This window comes from Nerophis lumbriciformis, linkage group LG28 (assembly GCF_033978685.3).
Source record: "Nerophis lumbriciformis linkage group LG28, RoL_Nlum_v2.1, whole genome shotgun sequence".
Taxonomy (NCBI): domain Eukaryota; kingdom Metazoa; phylum Chordata; class Actinopteri; order Syngnathiformes; family Syngnathidae; genus Nerophis; species Nerophis lumbriciformis.
Genome location: NC_084575.2, coordinates 14,566,825 through 14,588,066, shown reverse-complemented (window position 1 = coordinate 14,588,066; position 21,242 = coordinate 14,566,825). Strand labels below are relative to the sequence as shown.

Below are 21,242 nucleotides of genomic sequence, written 5' to 3'. Positions count from 1 at the left end.
CCTGTTCCGACTGTGTCCGATGAACCGCTACTCAGCCCAGAAGCAGTTCTGGAAAGCAGCGAAACCTGGAGGCAACACGGATGCAGTGCTCCTTAACAAGCTCCATGTAAGTGAAGTGACAACATGTTGGTCTCGCTGCCATCACTCCGTCCCGAGTCCACCACACACTCAGCTGTCCACACTCAACACAGATTTAGTTGAAGCTTGAACTAACGCTGTAGTGAGTTTAATGGAATTTTAGATGTACTGCACGCCTAAATTTTTAAAGGGATTACGTGCATTTGCGGGGGTAACATTTTAAACATTCCTTTTATAGACATTTACAGAGCCTATTACTCCCACTGTCCTACGTTTTCTTCTTCCTCCCTTTCTGCTGTCATACAATACCTTTTAAAGCAACTAGCTATTTGACCACATGCTCATAAAAAAACAATTGAAATATCTACTATCTAATAAAGATTGGAGGTAGAGTTTTTGGTTAAATACCATTTGAAGTAATTTTGTTTTCTCTGGGTCACTGTAACTGCATGCATATAAACAATTATTCAATGTGTTTGTGGCTTTGCTGTTGTATTAGTTTTGTTGCTGCACTATAATAGCTGTGAGATTTGCCATCAGTGCTTATGACCTGAGCACTCATCTTCACACTCACTCATCTGTCTTTTGCCCCCCAGCATGCAGCTGACCTGGAGAAGAAGCAAAACGACTCAGAAAACAAAAAGCTACTTGGAACAGTGATTCAGTATGGGAATGTTATTCAGGTTTGTCAGGAACATTTCTCCTAAACTGAGATTGACATGCAATCACGGCAAACCATCACTTTGAGTCTCTACTCCCCCCCTTTTTTTGGATAAGTATACATACATAAAACCATTACGTTTTTTAATTAGTAAATTTTTTGTGTGTTTTTAAGTTCCTCCTGTGGTCCCTGTCGAATATTTAGAATCAGTGGCCACAACATTTTGTGCCGATCATAGTGAGAGGTGTTTTGAAAGACAGCGCTACCTCGGTAGGGAAGCAATTTTTCCCATAAGAATTATGTCTTTGGATATTCGCAATCATCCAGCTCAGTCATTGTTTTCTCGGAGCATTCAATCAACCACTATCGGGCTGTATGGTTTGTCTTAGCAGACGTGTCACCTCTCATCCAAGTAGACGTCATCAGTATATATGGTAAGCTCTAGTCTAAATGCTGGTGGAAGGAGTATAGAGCACAGGGGTCAAATTTAAGGCCCAGGGCCAGAGCTGGCACACCACATCATTTTACTGTATGTGGCCCGCGAAAGCCTGGATATATTGTTATTTTTGACAGGAAAAAATATATTGCGTACAAAAGCAGTTCTTAACTCAGTATTATTTGATACAAGCTATTCCAAGCTTTTCTTTTTTTGTCATTGAAATATTGTCAAATGAAATTTACACTAGCTGAACTAAAATATATGCTTGTTACTTTGACTTCTGATTCCAAAGCAAGGTTTCCATCAGTTTGTTGGTAAACAATGACAATAATCAATCCCAAGTGTATTCTCAGATTGTTTTCTTTGTTTAAAAATGAAGCAAGCACATTCTAAAAATGTACAAATCATAATAAAAAAAAAATGTTTACACTTACATATTGCGGTTAGTATCTCATCTGTCGTTATTTATACATTCTGATTAAATGATGTGATAATGTTCATCAGTCAAATAGGTGGGATTGAGTCTGGCAGAATTTTTAAATGCTCCTATTGGTGTTCATTTTTAATCTATCAGAAAATGAAGTGAATAATATCAAAATAAAATTACAGGATGTTAATCATGTAATTTACTAATTTTCCCCTCATCTACAACAAAACTTGTGAATTTGGACTCATTTCATTAACTACACATGAAGTTAGTAGGGAATATATATTATTTCAGCATATTTATGTGCGCCTAGAAAATGTGTCCCCAGTCATAAATTCAACACAAAATGTACAGATTATCAAAAGCATTTTTTACAGGGTACAAATGTCACAGGTTACATTACCAACAAAATATTTGACAATCAAGGCATGAATGTAACAATCCACATTTTGTGTCATTGGTATCACTAATAAGCAGCGTAAGTATCCGGAAGTGTTGCCTCTACCTTAAAACGTTACATAGCTCCGCCCCCTCTGAAGTCATGCGCGCTTTCGCGGCATGGTATACATAGAATTGCTATTACAACATCAAGTAGACACATTTAGAACGGCAGTTTCTTTCATTCCAAAAAGTCAGCTCATTGTTATACTTAGTAAATTCACCTTGCGGGCTGGATAAAACCTGTTTGCGGGCTTGATCCGGCCTGCGGGCCGTACGTTTGACATCACTGGCTTAGACAGTTGCGTTGCGTTTGAGTGCGGTTGGGACAAATTCAATGGGCGAAAATGTTGATGATTGGCTAAAATGTGTGAGGAAGTTGTGCATAGTACGCAGGGTTTGTTTGAATTTGTGTTAGTTGAATTATTTAGGAACCAGTTATCATCATTAAACAGCCCTATGGGGGCTTCTGTAACAACGGTGTGGCCAACGGGGAAAATGAGCTTGACACCACTGGTATAGAGTATAAATTGTTAAGACTTTAAACAGTCCATTTGTGATCGATTGAAAAATAAATTATGCAAATTCAATACATCCGTTCAAAACACCCAAAAATATATACACAAAACACATTTTATAGAGATAAAATATAAATTTACATGCAAAAAAACCTATGTATAATTCATATAAATGAAAGTTTGTTGGCGAGACGACGATAACCGGAGATGGAGGAGAGAGGTTGAAAGCCACATGGACGCCACCTTCACACTTTGCTTTTAATTATTTCTTGAATTTAATACTGTTTCTTACTTTCTTTATCAAAGTACTGGTACTCGCAACTTTCTTTGGCCCCATGGTGGATTACTTAGCAATGATGCTGAAAAAAAGAGCACACAGCGCCACTTAAGCACTTTGTCCAGTTTACAACTGCTGTGACGAGAAACACATGAGCCTCCACTAGGGGCAGTGTAGCGTACCCATATGTAAAACCTCTTTTGCACAATTAGCCTTTTCATATAAAGTGATAAAGGAATGGAACGACCTCACAATAAACTTGAAAAGTCTAACCGATTACTCTTTATTCACAGTTGAACTTAAAAAGTGGCTTTGGAGCAATCAAAGCTGCTCACACGGTCACTGAGGTGGGCACTATGTTTGACATGTCGACTTAATGTGTATTATATTTAGGCATGATACAATTTTGTTGTAAGCTGTGAGGTGTGTCTGTTAAAATCATGGTTGTTTTTACCAATGATGACAGATGTGAACAAGAGCATGTATTGTCTATGTGTGATGATGTAAATGAGATGTGATTGTAATGTATAAGTATGTGTCCATGAAAGGGCATTTTATGACTTTTCTTAATTTAATTACATGCTATAGTATAATTGTATTGTTATAATTGTATTGCATGTTTTTGTATATCTTTAATTTAGGTAACCAGGGACTGCAGATGGAAATAATCTATTTAGATATAATCTGGTGCAGAACAAACCTGTCTTTGAGCTGAATGTCTCTGTGCATTGTCCCTTTAAATAAAGACTAAACTAAACCAAACAATGTAGAGGATTTGTTTTTTAGCTGTATGATACCTGAAACTGTACAAAAAACAGAAGGACAAAATTTGGCACCTTTTTTTGTTCAAAACTGAATACTACAAAAAGTGGGACATATAAACACAGAGGTACCACTGTAGCTATATTTAGATTGGTTACGGTAGGCTATTAGAAACACCTCTCAGTGGGATGCCTGAGGATGTTTAATAACTACAATAATAAACATTTTGTTATACTATTAGCCCATACAGTTGGTAATGTCGCTTTGGAATACTTTTTTTGAAATACTAAACTAAACCAACAGTGTGTGGTATTTCTGCTCAGCTTCTCCACCTGAAGAGCAACAAATACCTGACAGTAAACAAGCGATTGCCAGCCCTCTTGGAGAAGAACGCCATGAGGGTGATGCTGGACACTGCCGGGAATGAGGGATCTTGGTTCTACATCCAGCCCTTCTACAAGCTGCGATCCATCGGGGACAGTGTGAGTCAGCCCATTTACATTTGCAGGAAAACCTCATACTGAGTCACGAGTCGCCTAATGGTAGTTTGTCAATTGAATACATTTTGTGTTTTCTTTCACATTGCAAAAATTTAACTAGGTTTGGTTTGACTATAGAAGACAAAAATAAAGTGAACATGAGCCAAAGTAATCAAAATGTATTCTTTGGGCAAGTCCAATGGAAGTCAATAGATGTCACATGTCAAGCTTATGAATCAGTGCACCCCTGTTTCCCATTTCCTGTCCTTCTGCACTGCCAGATAAATACACTAATGACCAAATTATAAATGGCAATATCTGCTGCTAAAATGTCATCTCTTATAATACACATTTTTATATAAAGACTGCAGATTGTGACATTCCGGGCATATTAGAAGTGTAAGATTCAGATTCAGAAGTACTTACTTAGTACTAGTACTTAGTAACAGTATGCAATGAACACGGTTCGCTATGTTCCTCAGTTTTAAGGTCATAATTTGGTTTATTTTGGGTACAGTAAAGGAGCAAATTGCAAAATATAAAACTGCTTAGCTTTTGTGTAAGCAGCTATCATTTTCAAAAGTAAACATAAAAAATGTTAGCAGGTAATTAACATAATTCTCCAGTAAGTGTGAAATTCCAAACTATATACGTAAGAAACGATACTTTATAAAACTTTTTTTTAGGAATGTAATAATTTGTACAGTGTTAATGATAGTTTTATTTTTAGTAAATTAAATGTATTTATTGGCTTAAAAACTTAATAACAGCTTGTAACCCGATTCCCCATCTACGCTTCTGTACAGAAAAAGCTGCTCACGAATACTTGTACAGTTACACCCCTATTATATAAAATAGTATTTTTTTAAACCTGTTCTATGTTGCATTTTCAAGCTGGGGTGGGGTGTCATTTTGCGTGAAGAAGCACATTAAAATATAAATTATTGAATGACAAGGCGCTTCGTATAATATTTTACCCCAAATGTATTCCTGGCCACGTCATGCCCTGTCACTGATTAAAACATGAAGGCAACATTTCCTCCACCACTTCCGGTAGCTCTGTGGTGCATGTCATTAGTACTTGCTTTACTAACCAGAAGGACTTGGGTTGGAACCCTGGTCATAGCTGAGTATTTGGTATTTGGTTGAATCGGTTGAGAAATGTGGGAATTGTGCAAGTTTGAAAAATGGCCCATTCATTTTTAATGGGCAAAATTACCTGGAAAACCGGTAATTCTCGTTCATCTGGGATTTTTTTTTTTTTTTGGGAGCTCACGATTCCCTATCGAGCCAAACGTTTTGTTACTTGAACAGCTCCAATCGGACAAAAACTGTGAGCTGTGTAGCACGGCAACGTTTTGCGGCGGAATAATAATAAAAAGATTGTTTTTGGTGTAGAATCTTGTATGTTTGAATGCTTTGGCATTTACACAATTATATTTGCTTGCATATTAATACTCTCAAATATAAGCATTCCGATACAAGCAGTCCTGCAGTGCGTTTACTCGTGCAAAGCTGGATAGCCAGCTAACATTTAAATGACTTCCAATAAGCACACTTGTTTGTGTTTTCTTCTATTACGATGAAGTCATTTACAAAAGGTAAACATGGTAGGCCATACAGTAGGGAACTAAGAGCTAACAGCTACACGACAACTAAGCGCACAATAACACACAAGCTTAATTGAACAATTTTGCAGTCTCAAACATGACATTTGTCAATATAAACAAGTATCAAATATTTGTAGTTGCATATTACTTATAGATACAAAGTTGCCAACGCAGAAGAGTAAATAGAAAGTGTGCCCAAAAAAATAGATTTTCGAATGACTCACGATTCTTACTTCTTTATCGATTCAAATAAATCAAAATTGATTAAAAAAAACAAAAAACGTTTTGTTTTTTTAAATCTGTCCTGTCCAGCCACTTAGGCAAATCATATTGTTGATGTAGATGCCCATATCTGCTGTACAGATTTACTTTAGAAAAGACAAGTGTGAGATACTTCTCTCGTTGCCTTATTTGTATTTGACTTCACTGAATGTCTAAGTAGAATTTTATTTAAAAAAAATATATATATATTTTACCTGTAAGTCATAACATGGTCACTACTTTCTAGTTTCTCTTGTTATATTCTTATTTTACTGTTATATTTTTATTCTCATTGTTGATTTTTATTTTTATTCTTATTGTAATATTTCCATTTATACCCCCATTATTTACTTTTTACTTTTTAAATTCGATCTCAACTCTGTACACTGCTGCTGGAATTTTAATTTTCCTGAGGGAACTCTCCTGAAGGAATCAATAAAGTACTATCTATCTATCTATCTATCTATCTATCTATCTATCTATCTATCTATCTATCTATCTATCCATCTATCTATCTATCTATCTATCTATCTATCTATCTATCTATCTATCTATCTATCTATCTATCTATCTATCTATCTATCTATCTATCTATCTATCTATCTATCTATCTATCTTCATTTAAAAAAGCTGTTATGTATTTTATGGAGGAATGTTGTTAATCACAGAACTGGCACCCACTGTTATTAAAAAGGTATTGATTTTGAATCGAAAATTGTTTTGAATCGAGAATCAATTCAGAATCAAATCGTTACACCCATGAATCGAATCAAATGAAATCGTGTGGTGCCCAAAGATTCACAGCCCTTCAACAAACGTGTTCGCATCATTCAACTTACTGCATCTTGAGCGTAATTCAAAGGAGTCATATTCTGATTTTTTTTAATACATTTTTAAAACACTTCCTTTTGATCTACATAGCATAATGGTGGTGCTTTGGTAAACATTTTGCTTAGATTATGTTTTACAGACCGTCTTCAAGCTGTTTTGTGCCTATCTCCTCAGAATGCTCTGTTTTGTGGGCGATCCTATTTAGGTGCCAAAGCCCTCCTACAGGCCTGATTATTATCTCAATCCCACAGCCTGCTCATTGCTGCATGAAGTAGTTTGGTTTTGACCAATTGTATGTAAAACAATTCAATAAACCCCACATGGTCAGTGACAAACTTTACTTCGTTTGTTTCTTATGACAGGTGGTCATTGGCGACAAAGTGGTCTTGAACCCGGTGAACGCAGGCCAACCACTCCACGCCAGCACACACCAGCTCGTGGACAACCCAGGATGCAACGAGGTCTGCCGGCGCTGCTGCATATCATCTGCCGCCTTTTGATGTCTATGTGGGCGTGTTTGGTTGTGGAGGAAACTATTTTTAACTCATCGCTGCTGCTTGGTTATCATTCTGCTGACGGAAAACACGGCGGAGTCAGCAGCTGCCAGCTCTCACTACACACATACACACGGTGTAACGATTTTGTTCCTGCAGCAACCGAGTGTTTCTACTCGGAGAACTCTTGAGTAACACCACACGTGGTATTTAAAGAGAGTACTTCAGTATTTTCTTCTTATACAACGAATATAAAGATTTCCTTTCTCTTTGTCTGGACTTTGGTTAAAAATATATAAAAGCAATTTATAGACAATCAAAACATTAAGTAACAAGGTAAAGGGTAAAGTTTGACAAATTTAATCAAATACTTTATTTTGTGCATACAACACTATAATCAGTGATTAAAAAAAAAAAAGTACTGATAAATCTGTGCTGTAAATGTTTACCTTTTGTCACATTTAAGTTCACTTTTGTTTTTATTTTTCCAGGTGAATTCAGTCAACTGCAACACAAGCTGGAAGATTGTCTTGTTCATGAAATGGAGCGACAATCAGGAGATTGTCTTAAAAGGGGTTTGTTTAATGGCAGCACCTTTTTAAATTGATTTTTATGACCACATTGTTTTCTAGTCACGGTTAGTACATACACATACAGCAGAAGTTGTCAATCGGTCCTACTTTGGGACCCGCCTTTGCGCATGATCTTAAAAGGGGACCTACGATGAATTTTGTCTTTTCTGACTTATAAATGTTGTTACAATGTTGGATACTTGTGTTAAAAAGGGCAAAGCGTGAATCATAAGGTTCATGTATTTTGGCCTGAGCCAGTATGGCTGGTGCATGTGTACGTTGGTTAACATCACTCACTCCCTGACAACCTTGAGAGCAGTGCTGGTTACCGGGTTGATAGCTCTGGGTTTTTTTAACTCGGTAGCTAATATCCTCGTCTCTTATGCCGGACAACCCAGGTTTGAGTCCAGTGCGTAACAGGAAAGCAGGGACTGAACTAGGCGGGTTACACTTGCACACACTTTTGGATGCCTCTGTTCTGGGAGATTTTGCAGTCTGGTTACGTTGAAACGTCACAGTGAGGTAGACGTATTTTTTGGGAGGACTTTAGGTCAATCTCTTGGCCAGAGGCTCCTCCTCTCTGCTTCGAGGACACACAAAAAAGATTAGGATAAATTATTATTTTCATCTAATCGTAACATGTGCATAATAACACAGACATCAGACTAGCAGTGACATAATTGCTGCTTAATGCAGCTTTTTATATGCCGTCTGAATCAATCAGCGTGTGCAGATGTACCTAATATTGTGACTGGGTGAATCTATGTATTGTTTATGAAGTTTATTTTTGACTGTGTCTGGAAAAAATTGCTGTGTCTTCAAGATATATAAACAGTGTACATTTTCAAAAGATAAATGATGATACTTTTGTAGACGGAGGGGCGTGGTTTCATTTGCAATCTGGGAATGCCTCCTGAAATGAACATCTTACAAACAGACGTAAAAAATGGCTTATAAAAGTTACAATGGAGCAACATTTCAGCACATTTTTCACCAAAGCATATCCAATACATCTTCTCTATACAAGGGGTTCTTAAACTTTTTGACCTCGGGGCCCAACTTTTCCACTACAGAGGAACACAGGACCCACTCAAATATTAACACTGAATAAATAATCTTACACTTGATTTTAATCATATTCAATAGTTATTTATAACCTACATTTAGTTAACAGGATAAACCTTGCCAATTGATCTGAAACCCTGTGTTAATCACAAAGATTATTATCAAGGCTTAGGTCACGCTGATTACAAAAATAAATACTAAATAAAAAATATACAAAATAAACTAATGAAAAATAAATGTACATACACTTATGCAATGCTAAAATAAATACATTATAACTAAATTGATCAAATGATGTATATGTTTCTTAAATAAACTGTCAATAGCATTTAAGTGAATGAAAGTAAATGAAAATACTGCTTCACTATTTTAGTCATAATTTTTGCGCTTAAGAAACTTCTCTATGAATTTAGCTCCAGACTTCTTCTGTTTGTTTGATATTGTCATTACTGCCACAAGTGGTGGAAAAGTTCATTACAACTGAATACCGCTGTAGCCCATATGAACTACAGCTGAGAAACAAATATTTTATGGTGGCCCTCTATGGGGCACTTACGGCCCAACAATGGGCCCTGGCCTTATGGTTAAGAAACACTGATCTTCATCACAAGGAACTGTTTCAAATGTAGATTACAATCATCTTAAGTCCCCTTTGAGTCAAACCATGCTATTTTTTTGCATATTGCATTTGTATTTTGCACAACATTGCACAAAAAAGTCCTCAAATAAATATAAGTATAAGTATATATAAGTATTTTGCAAAGTACAAACTAAAGAGGAACATGAAAATAGCATGTGATTGCTTTGTTTTTGGATTTTGCTCTATACACAAACTTGCCTTGCCCTACTGTAAAAGTGTAAACTTGTATCATCTCTCTTGGGATGTAAGTTGTGTGTCAAAAAAGTCCAGTTGATCTACCAGCATATTTACAAAGAGATCCTGGAGCGTTTGCTATGTTTAGTGTGCGGGAAGAGGCGAGAGTTGTGGTAGGAAAACTTGTGGCCGCTTCACCGTGATAACACAGCTGCTCACTGTGCCTTGAGTGTCGGACAGCAAAAAAGCTCAACAGAAAGACATGCAGTATGCCTCTCTGCAGTCTATATTTCTGCTGGTGACACTTTGTGACACCCTAAGCTCACCGAAGACTTTCCTCTGAATCACACAGCTGTTGTGAAATGTTGCCAAACGGCATGTTCAAAAAGTAGTGAAACATACAACATTCTCTTTAGCTTTCTATGTATCTTGATTTATTATAGGTTCCCCCCTTCTCAGTTTATTAGGCTGGTATGGTCCAGTTTTGTTCTTACTCATTAGTCATATTAGTTGTCATTAGTCGTATTCAGATGTTTGACATCAAGATAGACTCTGTAATTACGTTTAAGTATAAGTCGTCACCAGTTTGCATGCTAGCAGAGCCCACCGTGTTTGTTTGATTTTCAATTTAAGTTCATAACTGTCTTGTGAGGCACACACTGTTGATCGATACCAGTACATTTTGTTCCCGGGTGATTACAAGCAAACGTTTTAATAAAAACACTGCATTATGTTTCCAGGGCGATGTGGTACGCTTGTTTCACGCAGAGCAGGAAAAATTCCTCACATGTGACGATCACAGAAAAAAACAATATGTGTTTCTTCGCACAACTGGACGGCAGTCGGCTACCTCAGCAACCAGCAGCAAAGCCCTATGGGAGATCGAGGTGAGGGACACAAAAGTGCTGGTTGGACCAAAACGTCCTTGAACACGTTAATTATGTGCGTGTACATCAGGTTGTGCAGCACGATCCGTGTCGAGGGGGTGCAGGCTATTGGAACAGTCTGTTCAGGTTCAAACACCTGGCTACTGGACACTACCTGGCTGCAGAGGTCAGTCCCGAACAAACAGACCCCTTGTGGTTACAGTAGTTTGGCATCAACCTCACTTATGCTTTGTATCAGTAGACTGCATCGAGTGTGTTATAGGAATTGCTTTGACAAATTGATTTAATTCCTGACTACTTCATTGTTGTTCTTATACAAGGCACAGTTACTGTATTTGCATACTTGCAGAATATGCACCCAACCCCTCTAACACAGTGACTGAGCAATTGAAATGGTTTAATATTTGCTGTTTGGTAACAGTAGAAGGGAAAGTCAAACACAAATACAAATAGACGGACTAGAAATTCAAAGAGTAAATGAAAACCACATTTCTAGGTATAATGGTTGATGATAAAATGTACTGAACATGTCATGTAAAAAAATATACTACATAAAGTAGCAAGAAGCACGTCAATAATGAATGAAGCAAAACATGTTCTTGACCAAAAATCACTCCATATTCTGTACTGCTCGCTAGTGTTACCATATCTGAGTTATTGTGTAGAAATATGGGGAAATAACTACAAAATTACCCTTCATTCATTAACGGTGTTACAAAAAAGATCATTTAGAATAATACATAATGTTGGATATATAGAACATACAAACCCTTTATTCATTTAATCGAAAATACTGAAATTCCACGACATAGTGAATTATACACAAAGCACACTACAATCTGCTACCTAAGAATTTACAACAATTATTCTCAACAAAAGAGGAGAAATATAATCTAAGAGAAAAATGTAATTTAAAACATTTGTACGCACATACAACACTTAAGACCATTAGTATATCTGTATGTGGAATAAATTATGGAATGGATTAAGCAAAGAAATCCAACAATGTACTAATATGATCCACTTTAAGAAACTCTTCAAACTCAAAGTGTTTACAAAGTACAAAGAAGAAGAACTATGAGAAACATTTTGAATTTATTTCATCCATCCATTCATTTTCTAGATAATCTTACTTATCTCACCATATGAAAGATAACTTACTTCAGTAATTATTATTTATTTATTTATTTTTATTGTAATTACTTATGGAGTATATTGTTAATAAATTAAAAACAGGAAGTGAACAAAAGTTTTAGCAACTGCTATGAAAAGGAAAAGGGGTAGGATTAAATCAACTCTGTTTCTTCCTACTCCTTTTCGAACATGTTGACTAGAGAAACTGTAAATTGTAATGTATCATGTTGTATGCATGCATGTTCCAAATAAACACAAACTCAACTCAACTCAAGATCCTGATTGTCTTGTGCATCTGTGTTCCTGTGTGGGCAGGTGAATCCAGAGTATGAAGAGGAGAGTCTGGAGTCACGCCCCCCAGTAAGTCTACCACGCTGCTCTCAAACAGAAAAGAAGCATTTTCCATTCCCAAACTAAGTGCATCACAGCAACTTGTATGTTTTTAATTTGACCTGAACTAACACACCATACATGCACAGACTAGTGTTTTTTTTCATTAGAATGTGTTGTATTATTTACTGTTTGAGTGTTGGTGACCAGCAGATGGCAGTGTTGCGCTGATGATGCATCTGTACTGTACAATTTGCTGAGAGTGGTGTTTGGTCTCACTGGTCTTGGCTCACTGCCTCCTTATAAAATAATTCATAATCCAGACACATATCTATTTTCTATACGGTTTGGACTGTCGCTGTCGCTGTCACGGGTGAGCTAGAGCCTAGCTCAGCTGACTTGGGGTAAGAGGCAGGGTGCATACAGACAAGTTTAACACTTATGGAAAACTTGCAGTGTCCCGTTAACCTAAGATGCATGTTTACCCAGTGAAACCCCCACAAGCACAGGAAGAACATGCAAACTGCATACAAAAATGCCAAATAGCAATACGATCCCTTGATCTCTTGAATGTGAGGCTGATTCTAACCAATAGGCCATCATGGCCCAGGATATAGAATATAAAGTTAAAGTGCCAATGATTGTCACCCACACACACTAGGTGCGGTGGAATTATCCTATGCATTTGACCCATCCCCAAAGGGGAGCAGTGAGCAGCAGCGGTGGCCGGGAATCATTTGGTGATTTAACCCCCAATTCCAACCCTTAAAGCTGAGTGCCACACAGGGAGGTAATGGGTCCCATTTTTATAGTCTTTGGTATGACTCGGCTGGGGTTTGAACTCACGACCTACCGATCTCGGGGCGGACACTCTAACCACAAGGCCACTATTGAATTAGTAGTCCACGTTTTAAAGATTCTTTCAGCATTTGTGACCCTGCACATTTAGGGGCACAACTGGGCACATTTTAGCTTTCCCTCTCATAAAAATAGGCCTTTTTTGCAATAAAACCCATCTCATTCACCCTACAGAAAGTTGATACAGTATGTAATAAGATTATATAGCATGTCATAATTATAAATACCAGCTTCAATAAATAACGTAGCATACATTATAATGTTTAATGTGCTCAAAAAGTGCTTATACACACATTGAAATCTTTTGACCAAGATACTGTATATTTTTTTAAATAACTAAAAGAAGTAGACATACTGTTAGAAAACCCTCTATTTTGCATGTTTTGTGTTTTTAATGCTTCACTGAGTGTTTTAGTCTGAGTATTTTATCTGTTTTAATGGCTTAGCTTTTATTGTTTTAAATATTGGTTTGTACTGTAGCAGTTTAAGATGTACAGGTAAAAGCCAGTAAATTAGAATATTTTGAAAAACTTGATTTATTTCAGTAATTGCATTCAAAAGGTGTAACTTGTACATTATATTTATTCATTGCACACAGACTGATGCATTCAAATGTTTATTTCATTTAATTTTGATGATTTGAAGTGGCAACAAATGAAAATCCAAAATTCCGTGTGTCACAAAATTAGAATATTACTTAAGGCTAATACAAAAAAGGGATTTTTAGAAATGTTGGCCAACTGAAAAGTATGAAAATGAAAAATATGAGCATGTACAATACTCAATACTTGGTTGGAGCTCCTTTTGCCTCAATTACTGCGTTAATGCGGCGTGGCATGGAGTCAATGAGTTTCTGGCACTGCTCAGGTGTTATGAGAGCCCAGGTTGCTCTGATAGTGGCCTTCAACTCTTCTGCGTTTTTGGGTCTGGCATTCTGCATCTTCCTTTTCACAATACCCCACAGATTTTCTATAGGGCTAAGGTCAGGGGAGTTGGCGGGCCAATTTAGAACAGAAATACCATGGTCCGTAAACCAGGCACGGGTAGATTTTGCACTGTGTGCAGGCGCCAAGTCCTGTTGGAACTTGAAATCTCCATCTCCATAGAGCAGGTCAGCAGCAGGAAGCATGAAGTGCTCTAAAACTTGCTGGTAGACGGCTGCGTTGACCCTGGATCTCAGGAAACAGAGTGGACCGACACCAGCAGATGACATGGCACCCGGTTGGTTTGGTTTGCATTTCCTTTGGAAATCGAGGTCCCAGAGTCTGGAGGAAGACAGGAGAGGCACAGGATCCACGTTGCCTGAAGTCTAGTGTAAAGTTTCCACCATCAGTGATGGTTTGGGGTGCCATGTCATCTGCTGGTGTCGGTCCACTCTGTTTCCTGAGATCCAGGGTCAACGCAGCCGTCTACCAGCAAGTTTTAGAGCACTTCATGCTTCCTGCTGCTGACCTGCTCTATGGAGATGGAGATTTCAAGTTCCAACAGGACTTGGCGCCTGCACACAGCGCAAAATCTACCCGTGCCTGGTTTACGGACTATGGTATTTCTGTTCTAAATTGGCCCGCCAACTCCCCTGACCTTAGCCCCATAGAAAATCTGTGGGGTATTGTGAAAAGGAAGATGCAGAATGCCAGACCCAAAAACGCAGAAGAGTTGAAGGCCACTATCAGAGCAACCTGGGCTCTCATAACACCTGAGCAGTGCCAGAAACTCATCGACTCCATGCCACGCCGCATTAACGCAGTAATTGAGGCAAAAGGAGCTCCAACCAAGTATTGAGTATTGTACATGCTCATATTTTTCATTTTCATACTTTTCAGTTGGCCAACATTTCTAAAAATCCCTTTTTTGTATTAGCCTGTATTGGATTTTCATTTGTTGCCACTTCAAATCATCAAAATTAAATGAAATAAACATTTGAATGCATCAGTCTGTGTGCAATTAATAAATATAATGTACAAGTTACACCTTTTGAATGCAATTACTGAAATAAATCAAGTTTTTCAAAATATTCTAATTTACTGGCTTTTACCTGTATTTGAATGAAGGGGTCTTTCTTTGTGGAGTTGCATGTTCTCCTTGTGACTGTGTGGGTTCCCTCCGAGTACTCCGGCTTCCTCCCACCTCCAAAGACATGCACCTAGGGATAGGTTGATTGGCAATACTAAATTGACCCTAGTGTGTAAATGTGAATGTGAATGTTGTCTGTCTATCTGTGTTGGCCCTGCGATGAGGTGGCGACTTGTCCAGGGTGTACACTGCCTTCAACTGGGCTAGGCTCCAGCCCCCTGGAAACCCAGAGAGAGACAAGCGGTACAAAATGGATGGATGGATGAACGAAAAGTGTATGACAAATACAATCTAATATATTTTTTTTATTATTTCCTGTGGGCGTTTGTGGGCTCCTACTCTGTTCAGTGGTTCTTGACGCACCGTAAAAACTCCTCAGTCTCGTATTCCTCTGAGTATAGAATGATCACTCTGTTTTAAGAGAGCACAGCTTGTTGGTTTAAAGTGCACAATTAAATATCTTAGTTGCTCCGACAGCAATGTGTTTATATAAGTTTAGATTGTGTAGTGTGTGTGTTTCTAAAATAAACTGTCGATGAAATGTAATTGCAAATACAGCTTCACTACTTAAATGATCATTTTTGCGTTTAAGAAACTTCTCCATGACTTTAGCTCCTGACTTCTTCTGTTTGTCTGATATTGTCATTACTGCCGCAAGTGGTGGAAAAGTGTATTATAAACGAGTACCGCAGCGCCCCATATGGACTACAGTTGAGAAGCAAATATTTTTTGGAGACCTTTTTGGTGAACCTTAGGGCCCGAGCTCTATGGTTAAGAAACACTGGATTAGGGTACCGTGTGTCATTTCTCTATGAGGAAAGACATTAATGTCTCTTGTTTTCATGTAAGCATTTGTGCTCGCGAGCTGGCCCCAGTTAGTTGGTGAGTTTATCAAAGTGCAGTTATCAATCACGGTTTTTCGATAATTTTAAATTAAAACGGTAATACTTACCATTTACTGCAATTATCATCAATACCCTTTATTGTTACATCCCTAGTCACACATGAACAATGGCAATTGAAGACATCCGGAGAATTTTTGTAGCTGAATTTCAGCTAATAATTACAACTGTCACTTACATTATATTATGAATTGTTGTTACGAAATCAGAGGAGAAGTCTTCCTCAAGCTAGCAGGATAATTCTGAGGTAGTGGAGCACCGTGGCATCACGCACGATGGAACCTTGAAGAAACAGCATAATCCAAGATTGATTTGTATATTAAAAATGTATTTTTAATGCGTGTTGCAGTGGGTGTTTCCTGAACATAACTTGCGCAAATAGGGGAATCTACTGTAATAAAATAATAAATGATCTTGTATCTCAGTAGATTGTACAGGTGTTCTTAAGGTTATGGTGTGTGTGTGTGTGTGTGTGTGTGTGTGTGTGTGTGTGTGCAATAGTTTTTAAAACAATGCACACATTGAAATACTAGACTTAACCATATTAGATTTGCAGAGGTTGTTTCTCTTGAAGGTCCCCTCTTGTGCTGACAATACACTTATTTTATAGCTCTGCACCTAAAAATTTGGTCTACAAATAAAAAGAATCCCAAAATAGACACAGTAGTGATTATAGGCTTGTTTTATTACGAGTTTCAACACATTTTGTAAGGTCCACTTTTAGCTCAAAATAATGGGTGGGCCTGCATCAGTCTGCTGATGTCAACTACAGAAGACTGGAAGCAACTTATTGTGTAGTATGTGTTTTGGTAGCATTTTCATCCCAAATCACAAAATGTTTGTGCAGAGTTTGATCAAATATGGCTGTCAGATGCTTTGTTGTAGGTTGTAGTAATACAGTTAAAGAAAGAGTCAGCTTTCCTACATTTTCTAACAAAGTAAATATGAGGAAAGTAAGGATCTTTTAGGTCAAACTGACTCACGCAAAATAGGTTAGACCAAGCAAGAGGAGTGTAATTTATTTTAGCAACCATTTTAATGATTCTGACTTCAGAGAAGAAAGATTTTGGTTAAAGTTTGGATGGAAGAAATAAAAAACACATGATCCCGAAAATCAGGAGCACCCTTAAGGGGAGAAAGACTGAGTCAGAACCTGTAGAAGAACAGAGACCGAGTCATACCAAAGACTATAAAAATGGGACCCATTACATCCCTGCTTGGCACTCAGCATCAAGGGTTGGAATTGGGGGTTAAATCACCAAAAATGATTCCTGGGCGCGGCACCGCTGCTGCCCACTGCTCCCCTCACCTCCCAGGGGGTGAACAAGGGGATGGGTCAAATGCAGAGGACACATTTCACCACACCTAGTGTGTGTGTGACAATCATTGATACTTTAACTTTAACTTTAAGAAAAGAAGGTGATCCGATTTTGTGTCCTCTTTTACTGATGTTTTCCTCAAGATGCTTGAGAAAATGCTGAAGGAGCCTGAGAAAACACAAGCCCATGGTGAATATGGAAGAGCAGGGAAGTCCGGAAATGGCGATTTTTTTATATTTATTTTTAATGTTAACCTTATCAGTTTAGAGGTAACAAAAGACCAGGACAACAAAAACAGGCAATCACGTTATCAAAATAATAGTTTTACGTTCCTTTATCTACGCTGTCTATCAGACCAAGAGTGGGCGGAATATCGAGTCTGGCGATGGAAAGAGAGTGTTCAAAGTACAGTTAGTTATCTACAAATTACTCAAAAATGAATTGATATTATGGGAAATGTCAGGCAAATTAATTTTTAGGAGCAAAAAAATTTACAAAAATAGATCATGTTAATGACATTTTGACCATGATTAAAAAGATGTCAGCCTTGTTTAAGTAATTTAAAGGGGCTGTTTGCAACTTGCTCAAAATAAGATGTTTTCAACCAAAAAATATAAAATAAACCACCACTAGCTATGTTATGTTACCATTAGTGGTATAACAGAACATATATTTAAATAAATGTCTATATTTTTGTCCAATTACAACTAACAATTAAGTTGTTTTTACGACATTCAATGATAGCCAACGTTAGTAACCAACTGTGCCAAACGGATTGTCACGACTTGTCGTGTCAGTGCATAATAATAATTCCAGGTGTGTGTGTGTGTGTGTGAGACAAAAACATTTCAGTAGTGTTTATAAGAGTGTTTCAGTAGTGTATGTAAGAATGTTTCAGTAGTGTTTATAAGAGTGTTTCAGTAGTGTTTATAAGAGTGTTTCAGTAGTGTATGTAAGAATGTTTCAGTAGTGTTTATAAGAGTGTTTCAGTAGTGTATGTAAGAATGTTTCAGTTGTGTTTGTAAGTGTTTCAGTAGTGTTTATAAGAGTGTTTCAGTAGTGTATGTAAGAATGTTTCAGTAGTGTTTATAAGAATGTTTAAGTAGTGTTTATAAGAGTGTTTCAGTAGTGTTTATAAGAGTGTTTCAGTAGTGTATGTAAGAGCATTTCAGTAGTGTTTATAAGAGTGTTTCAGTAGTGTATGTAAGAGTGTTTCAGTAGTGTTTATAAGAGCATTTCAGTAGTGTATGTAAGAGCATTTCAGTAGTGTTTATAAAAGTGTTTCAGTAGTGTGTATAAACGAAAAAAAATTCAGTTGTTTATGTGAGAGCATTTCAGTAGTGTATGTAAGAGCATTTCAGTAGTGTTTATAAGAGTGTTTCAGTAGTGTGTATAAAAGAAAAAGATTTCAGTTGTTTGTGTGAGAGCATTTCAGTAGTGTATGTAAGAGGTAATTCTGAATAATGTACCTAACGGCCCCTCATACAGGTCTGACATGTTCTTGTATTTCCCTATTTTCTGTATTCATCTCCTGTCCAGCGCTCTTGTTTCTGTTCATTTTCTGTATGGTTTCACTACTCTGGCATGAGCGCTGTTTCCCTCACCTGTCCCTGATTGGAAACCTGCGTTCACTTTGCCATTTATGCTTCCTCATAAGGCAGCCTGCCCTTCAGCCAGGGCTGGAAGATTGTCTTGGTTACTGCCTTGTTTTAGTGTGCTCATATGCTGTTATGGTTAAAAAAAACACTTATCTTACCTGCAAGTCTTCCTCCTGTCTCCTGCATCTTGGGTTCACAACTACCGCAGCCATGTGCGAGCATGACACGGCTATCATTAGCCAACAGCAAACATAACAAATGTGTGTGTGTTACATGGAGCGTAGTTTACGTGTGTAAAGCCGGGACACTTTGGAAAGTTAGTGCCCTCTCGGCAGACGCTTAAGGGTTGCAAACAGCACCTTAAAGGGGAACCACACTTTTTTCACAGTCATTATGAGAGATGACAACTGATGTGTTTTTTTTTTTTTTTTTATGTATTCTAAATATTAAATAAATGCGATCAAGTGTCCGCTTACGATGGAGTCCATGGGAGCCGCTCAATTCTGCCTATAAAGCCCTTACGAAACATCCAAACACCTCCATTAAGGTTTTATATACATCCATGCATCCATTTTCTACCGCATGTCCCTTTCAGGGTCGCGGGGGGTGCTGGAGCCTATCTCAGCTGCATTCGGGCGGAAGGCGGGGTACACCCTGGACAAGTCGCCACCTCATCTAAATCATGTGTTATATACATGATTTAAGTATATATGTAATGTAGTAACAGGCACATTTATAATAACATTTAATATTTACGTATTTTGATCATTTTTATCATACGCGGCGCTTTAATTTCAAAAACGCATCACAACATTTGCTTTTTTTTCTTAATCACTGATTATTACTCACTGCAGACTTCATGACAGCCAACAAACATAATAAAACATCACTTACTGTACAAGTTCTGCTGTCATTAGGATGCCAACTGCTCCATTTAGATGAAAAATGTCTCGTAATTCTCACAAAGAAATGGGGTTGGGGTGCGGGGGGACCAAGTATCTTTTCGTGTCGTACTCGCCAGTTTCAGGTCTTAAATGGCTGTCAAAGTGTCCCAACTTGTCAGATTATATCCTCAGCCATTTACTTTCCAGGTGAGGGGCATGATTTATAATCTACAATAAACTTCCAAGGAGCAGGGAAGCAAGGCGCCGCTATAAATGGTTTGTCCTCTTTAGAGCTTATAATAACAATATCACTAATACCTGGTTAATATTCTAATCACGAATTGTGAATGGGTTATTGTTGGCGCTTTTTGAATGGTTATTTATTGGACTTCATTTGGCGGAAAAGAGGACCTCCCTTGGCTTTAAAAAAAAAGTGCAGTTCCCTTTCAATCTTTAACATGCAATTGTGGAAATCCAATTTGTTAATTGTTTTTCTTGTTGCGGGGATGTTCACGTCGCAACAGTGATGGCTTTAACTCCTTGCAGTTTCTGTGGAACTGGCCTCATGCAATTTCTAGAAACCCCTTCACAATAATAGTCAACAAATTGTTTTTTCCCTGAAATTAAATTGTGTTTTGTTTTTTGGCTTCTCATTGCAGCTGGACTTGGAACAAGAGGCCTTGCGTGTCCGTTTGAGAAATGTACAAGATAAAGTCATGTACACCCTCGTCTCTGTTCCGGATGGAAATGACATCTCTTCCATATTTGAGCTAGACCCGACCACGCTAAGAGGCGGAGACTCACTAGTACCCAGGTAGGGGGTGCTAAGGAAGCGGGTACTTTTCTCAATTCACATGTTTGTGATTATGTTATAGCAGCATGTAACCCCTATGTGATCCTGTTGTCCTTCATGTGTAACCTGATGGCCTGACCTTGTTTCTCCATCCTGTTGCACACCATGGTTATAAGTGGTGGTTTTGTTTATATTTATCTTATGTTTCACTTGCCTCCAGACTGTGTCAAACATCGTTTGGCCCCAATTTTACAAATAGTATGAGCATATATGACAGGGGCCAGCTGATTTGGTGACCATTTTGATGGTTTTTAACTTTTTAAATAGGCTAAAACCAACTTTTGTCGATATGTTACCATATATACAAGGCGTCCCTAAAGGTGCTTTATGATTAGCACATTTGTTACAAAACCAAATGAATCAATGTTTTTCTTTCATTATTGTTAAGTACTTGAAATACACAAATGCAATGTGTCTATAAACAATGGTCCAAACAAATCTGATTAACATATCTTATTGATTGCTGTTTAGTATATATTTTTTAAACTATAAAGACACTTTGTAGACACTGTATTTTTAAAGACTAACAAATAGACATCATGGGTTTGTGTTATTTGTGACAAAGCAAATTATCAGCTTTTTATATTTTTACTGTTTTGTTTTGTTTTTTAATCTTATTCTTAGTATGAAGCCTCTTGTTTTTTTTGTTTAATCATATTCTTAGAATTAGGCTAATAA

The 21,242-nt window shown here is 37.6% G+C and overlaps 1 protein-coding gene across 11 annotated transcripts in view; it reads left to right on the top strand.

The window, feature by feature from the left end:
• Window positions 1–21,242, top strand: part of LOC133570882 (inositol 1,4,5-trisphosphate-gated calcium channel ITPR1) — a 185,612-nt gene that overhangs the window by 47,416 nt on the left and 116,954 nt on the right. For all 11 annotated transcript variants that reach the window (XR_009810255.1, XM_061923669.1, XM_061923664.1 and 8 more), the window contains exons 4-12: window positions 1–106; window positions 675–761; window positions 3,924–4,082; window positions 7,144–7,242; window positions 7,767–7,850; window positions 10,467–10,613; window positions 10,684–10,779; window positions 12,063–12,107; window positions 20,371–20,525. The exon at window positions 1–106 is cut by the window's left edge and continues 4 nt beyond it. Coding sequence is in view for 10 of the 11 variants with exons in the window: in XM_061923669.1 (XP_061779653.1) it covers window positions 1–106; window positions 675–761; window positions 3,924–4,082; window positions 7,144–7,242; window positions 7,767–7,850; window positions 10,467–10,613; window positions 10,684–10,779; window positions 12,063–12,107; window positions 20,371–20,525 (978 nt within the window). In the remaining variant the exon portion in view is untranslated. The remainder of the gene's footprint in view (window positions 107–674; window positions 762–3,923; window positions 4,083–7,143; window positions 7,243–7,766; window positions 7,851–10,466; window positions 10,614–10,683; window positions 10,780–12,062; window positions 12,108–20,370; window positions 20,526–21,242) is intronic.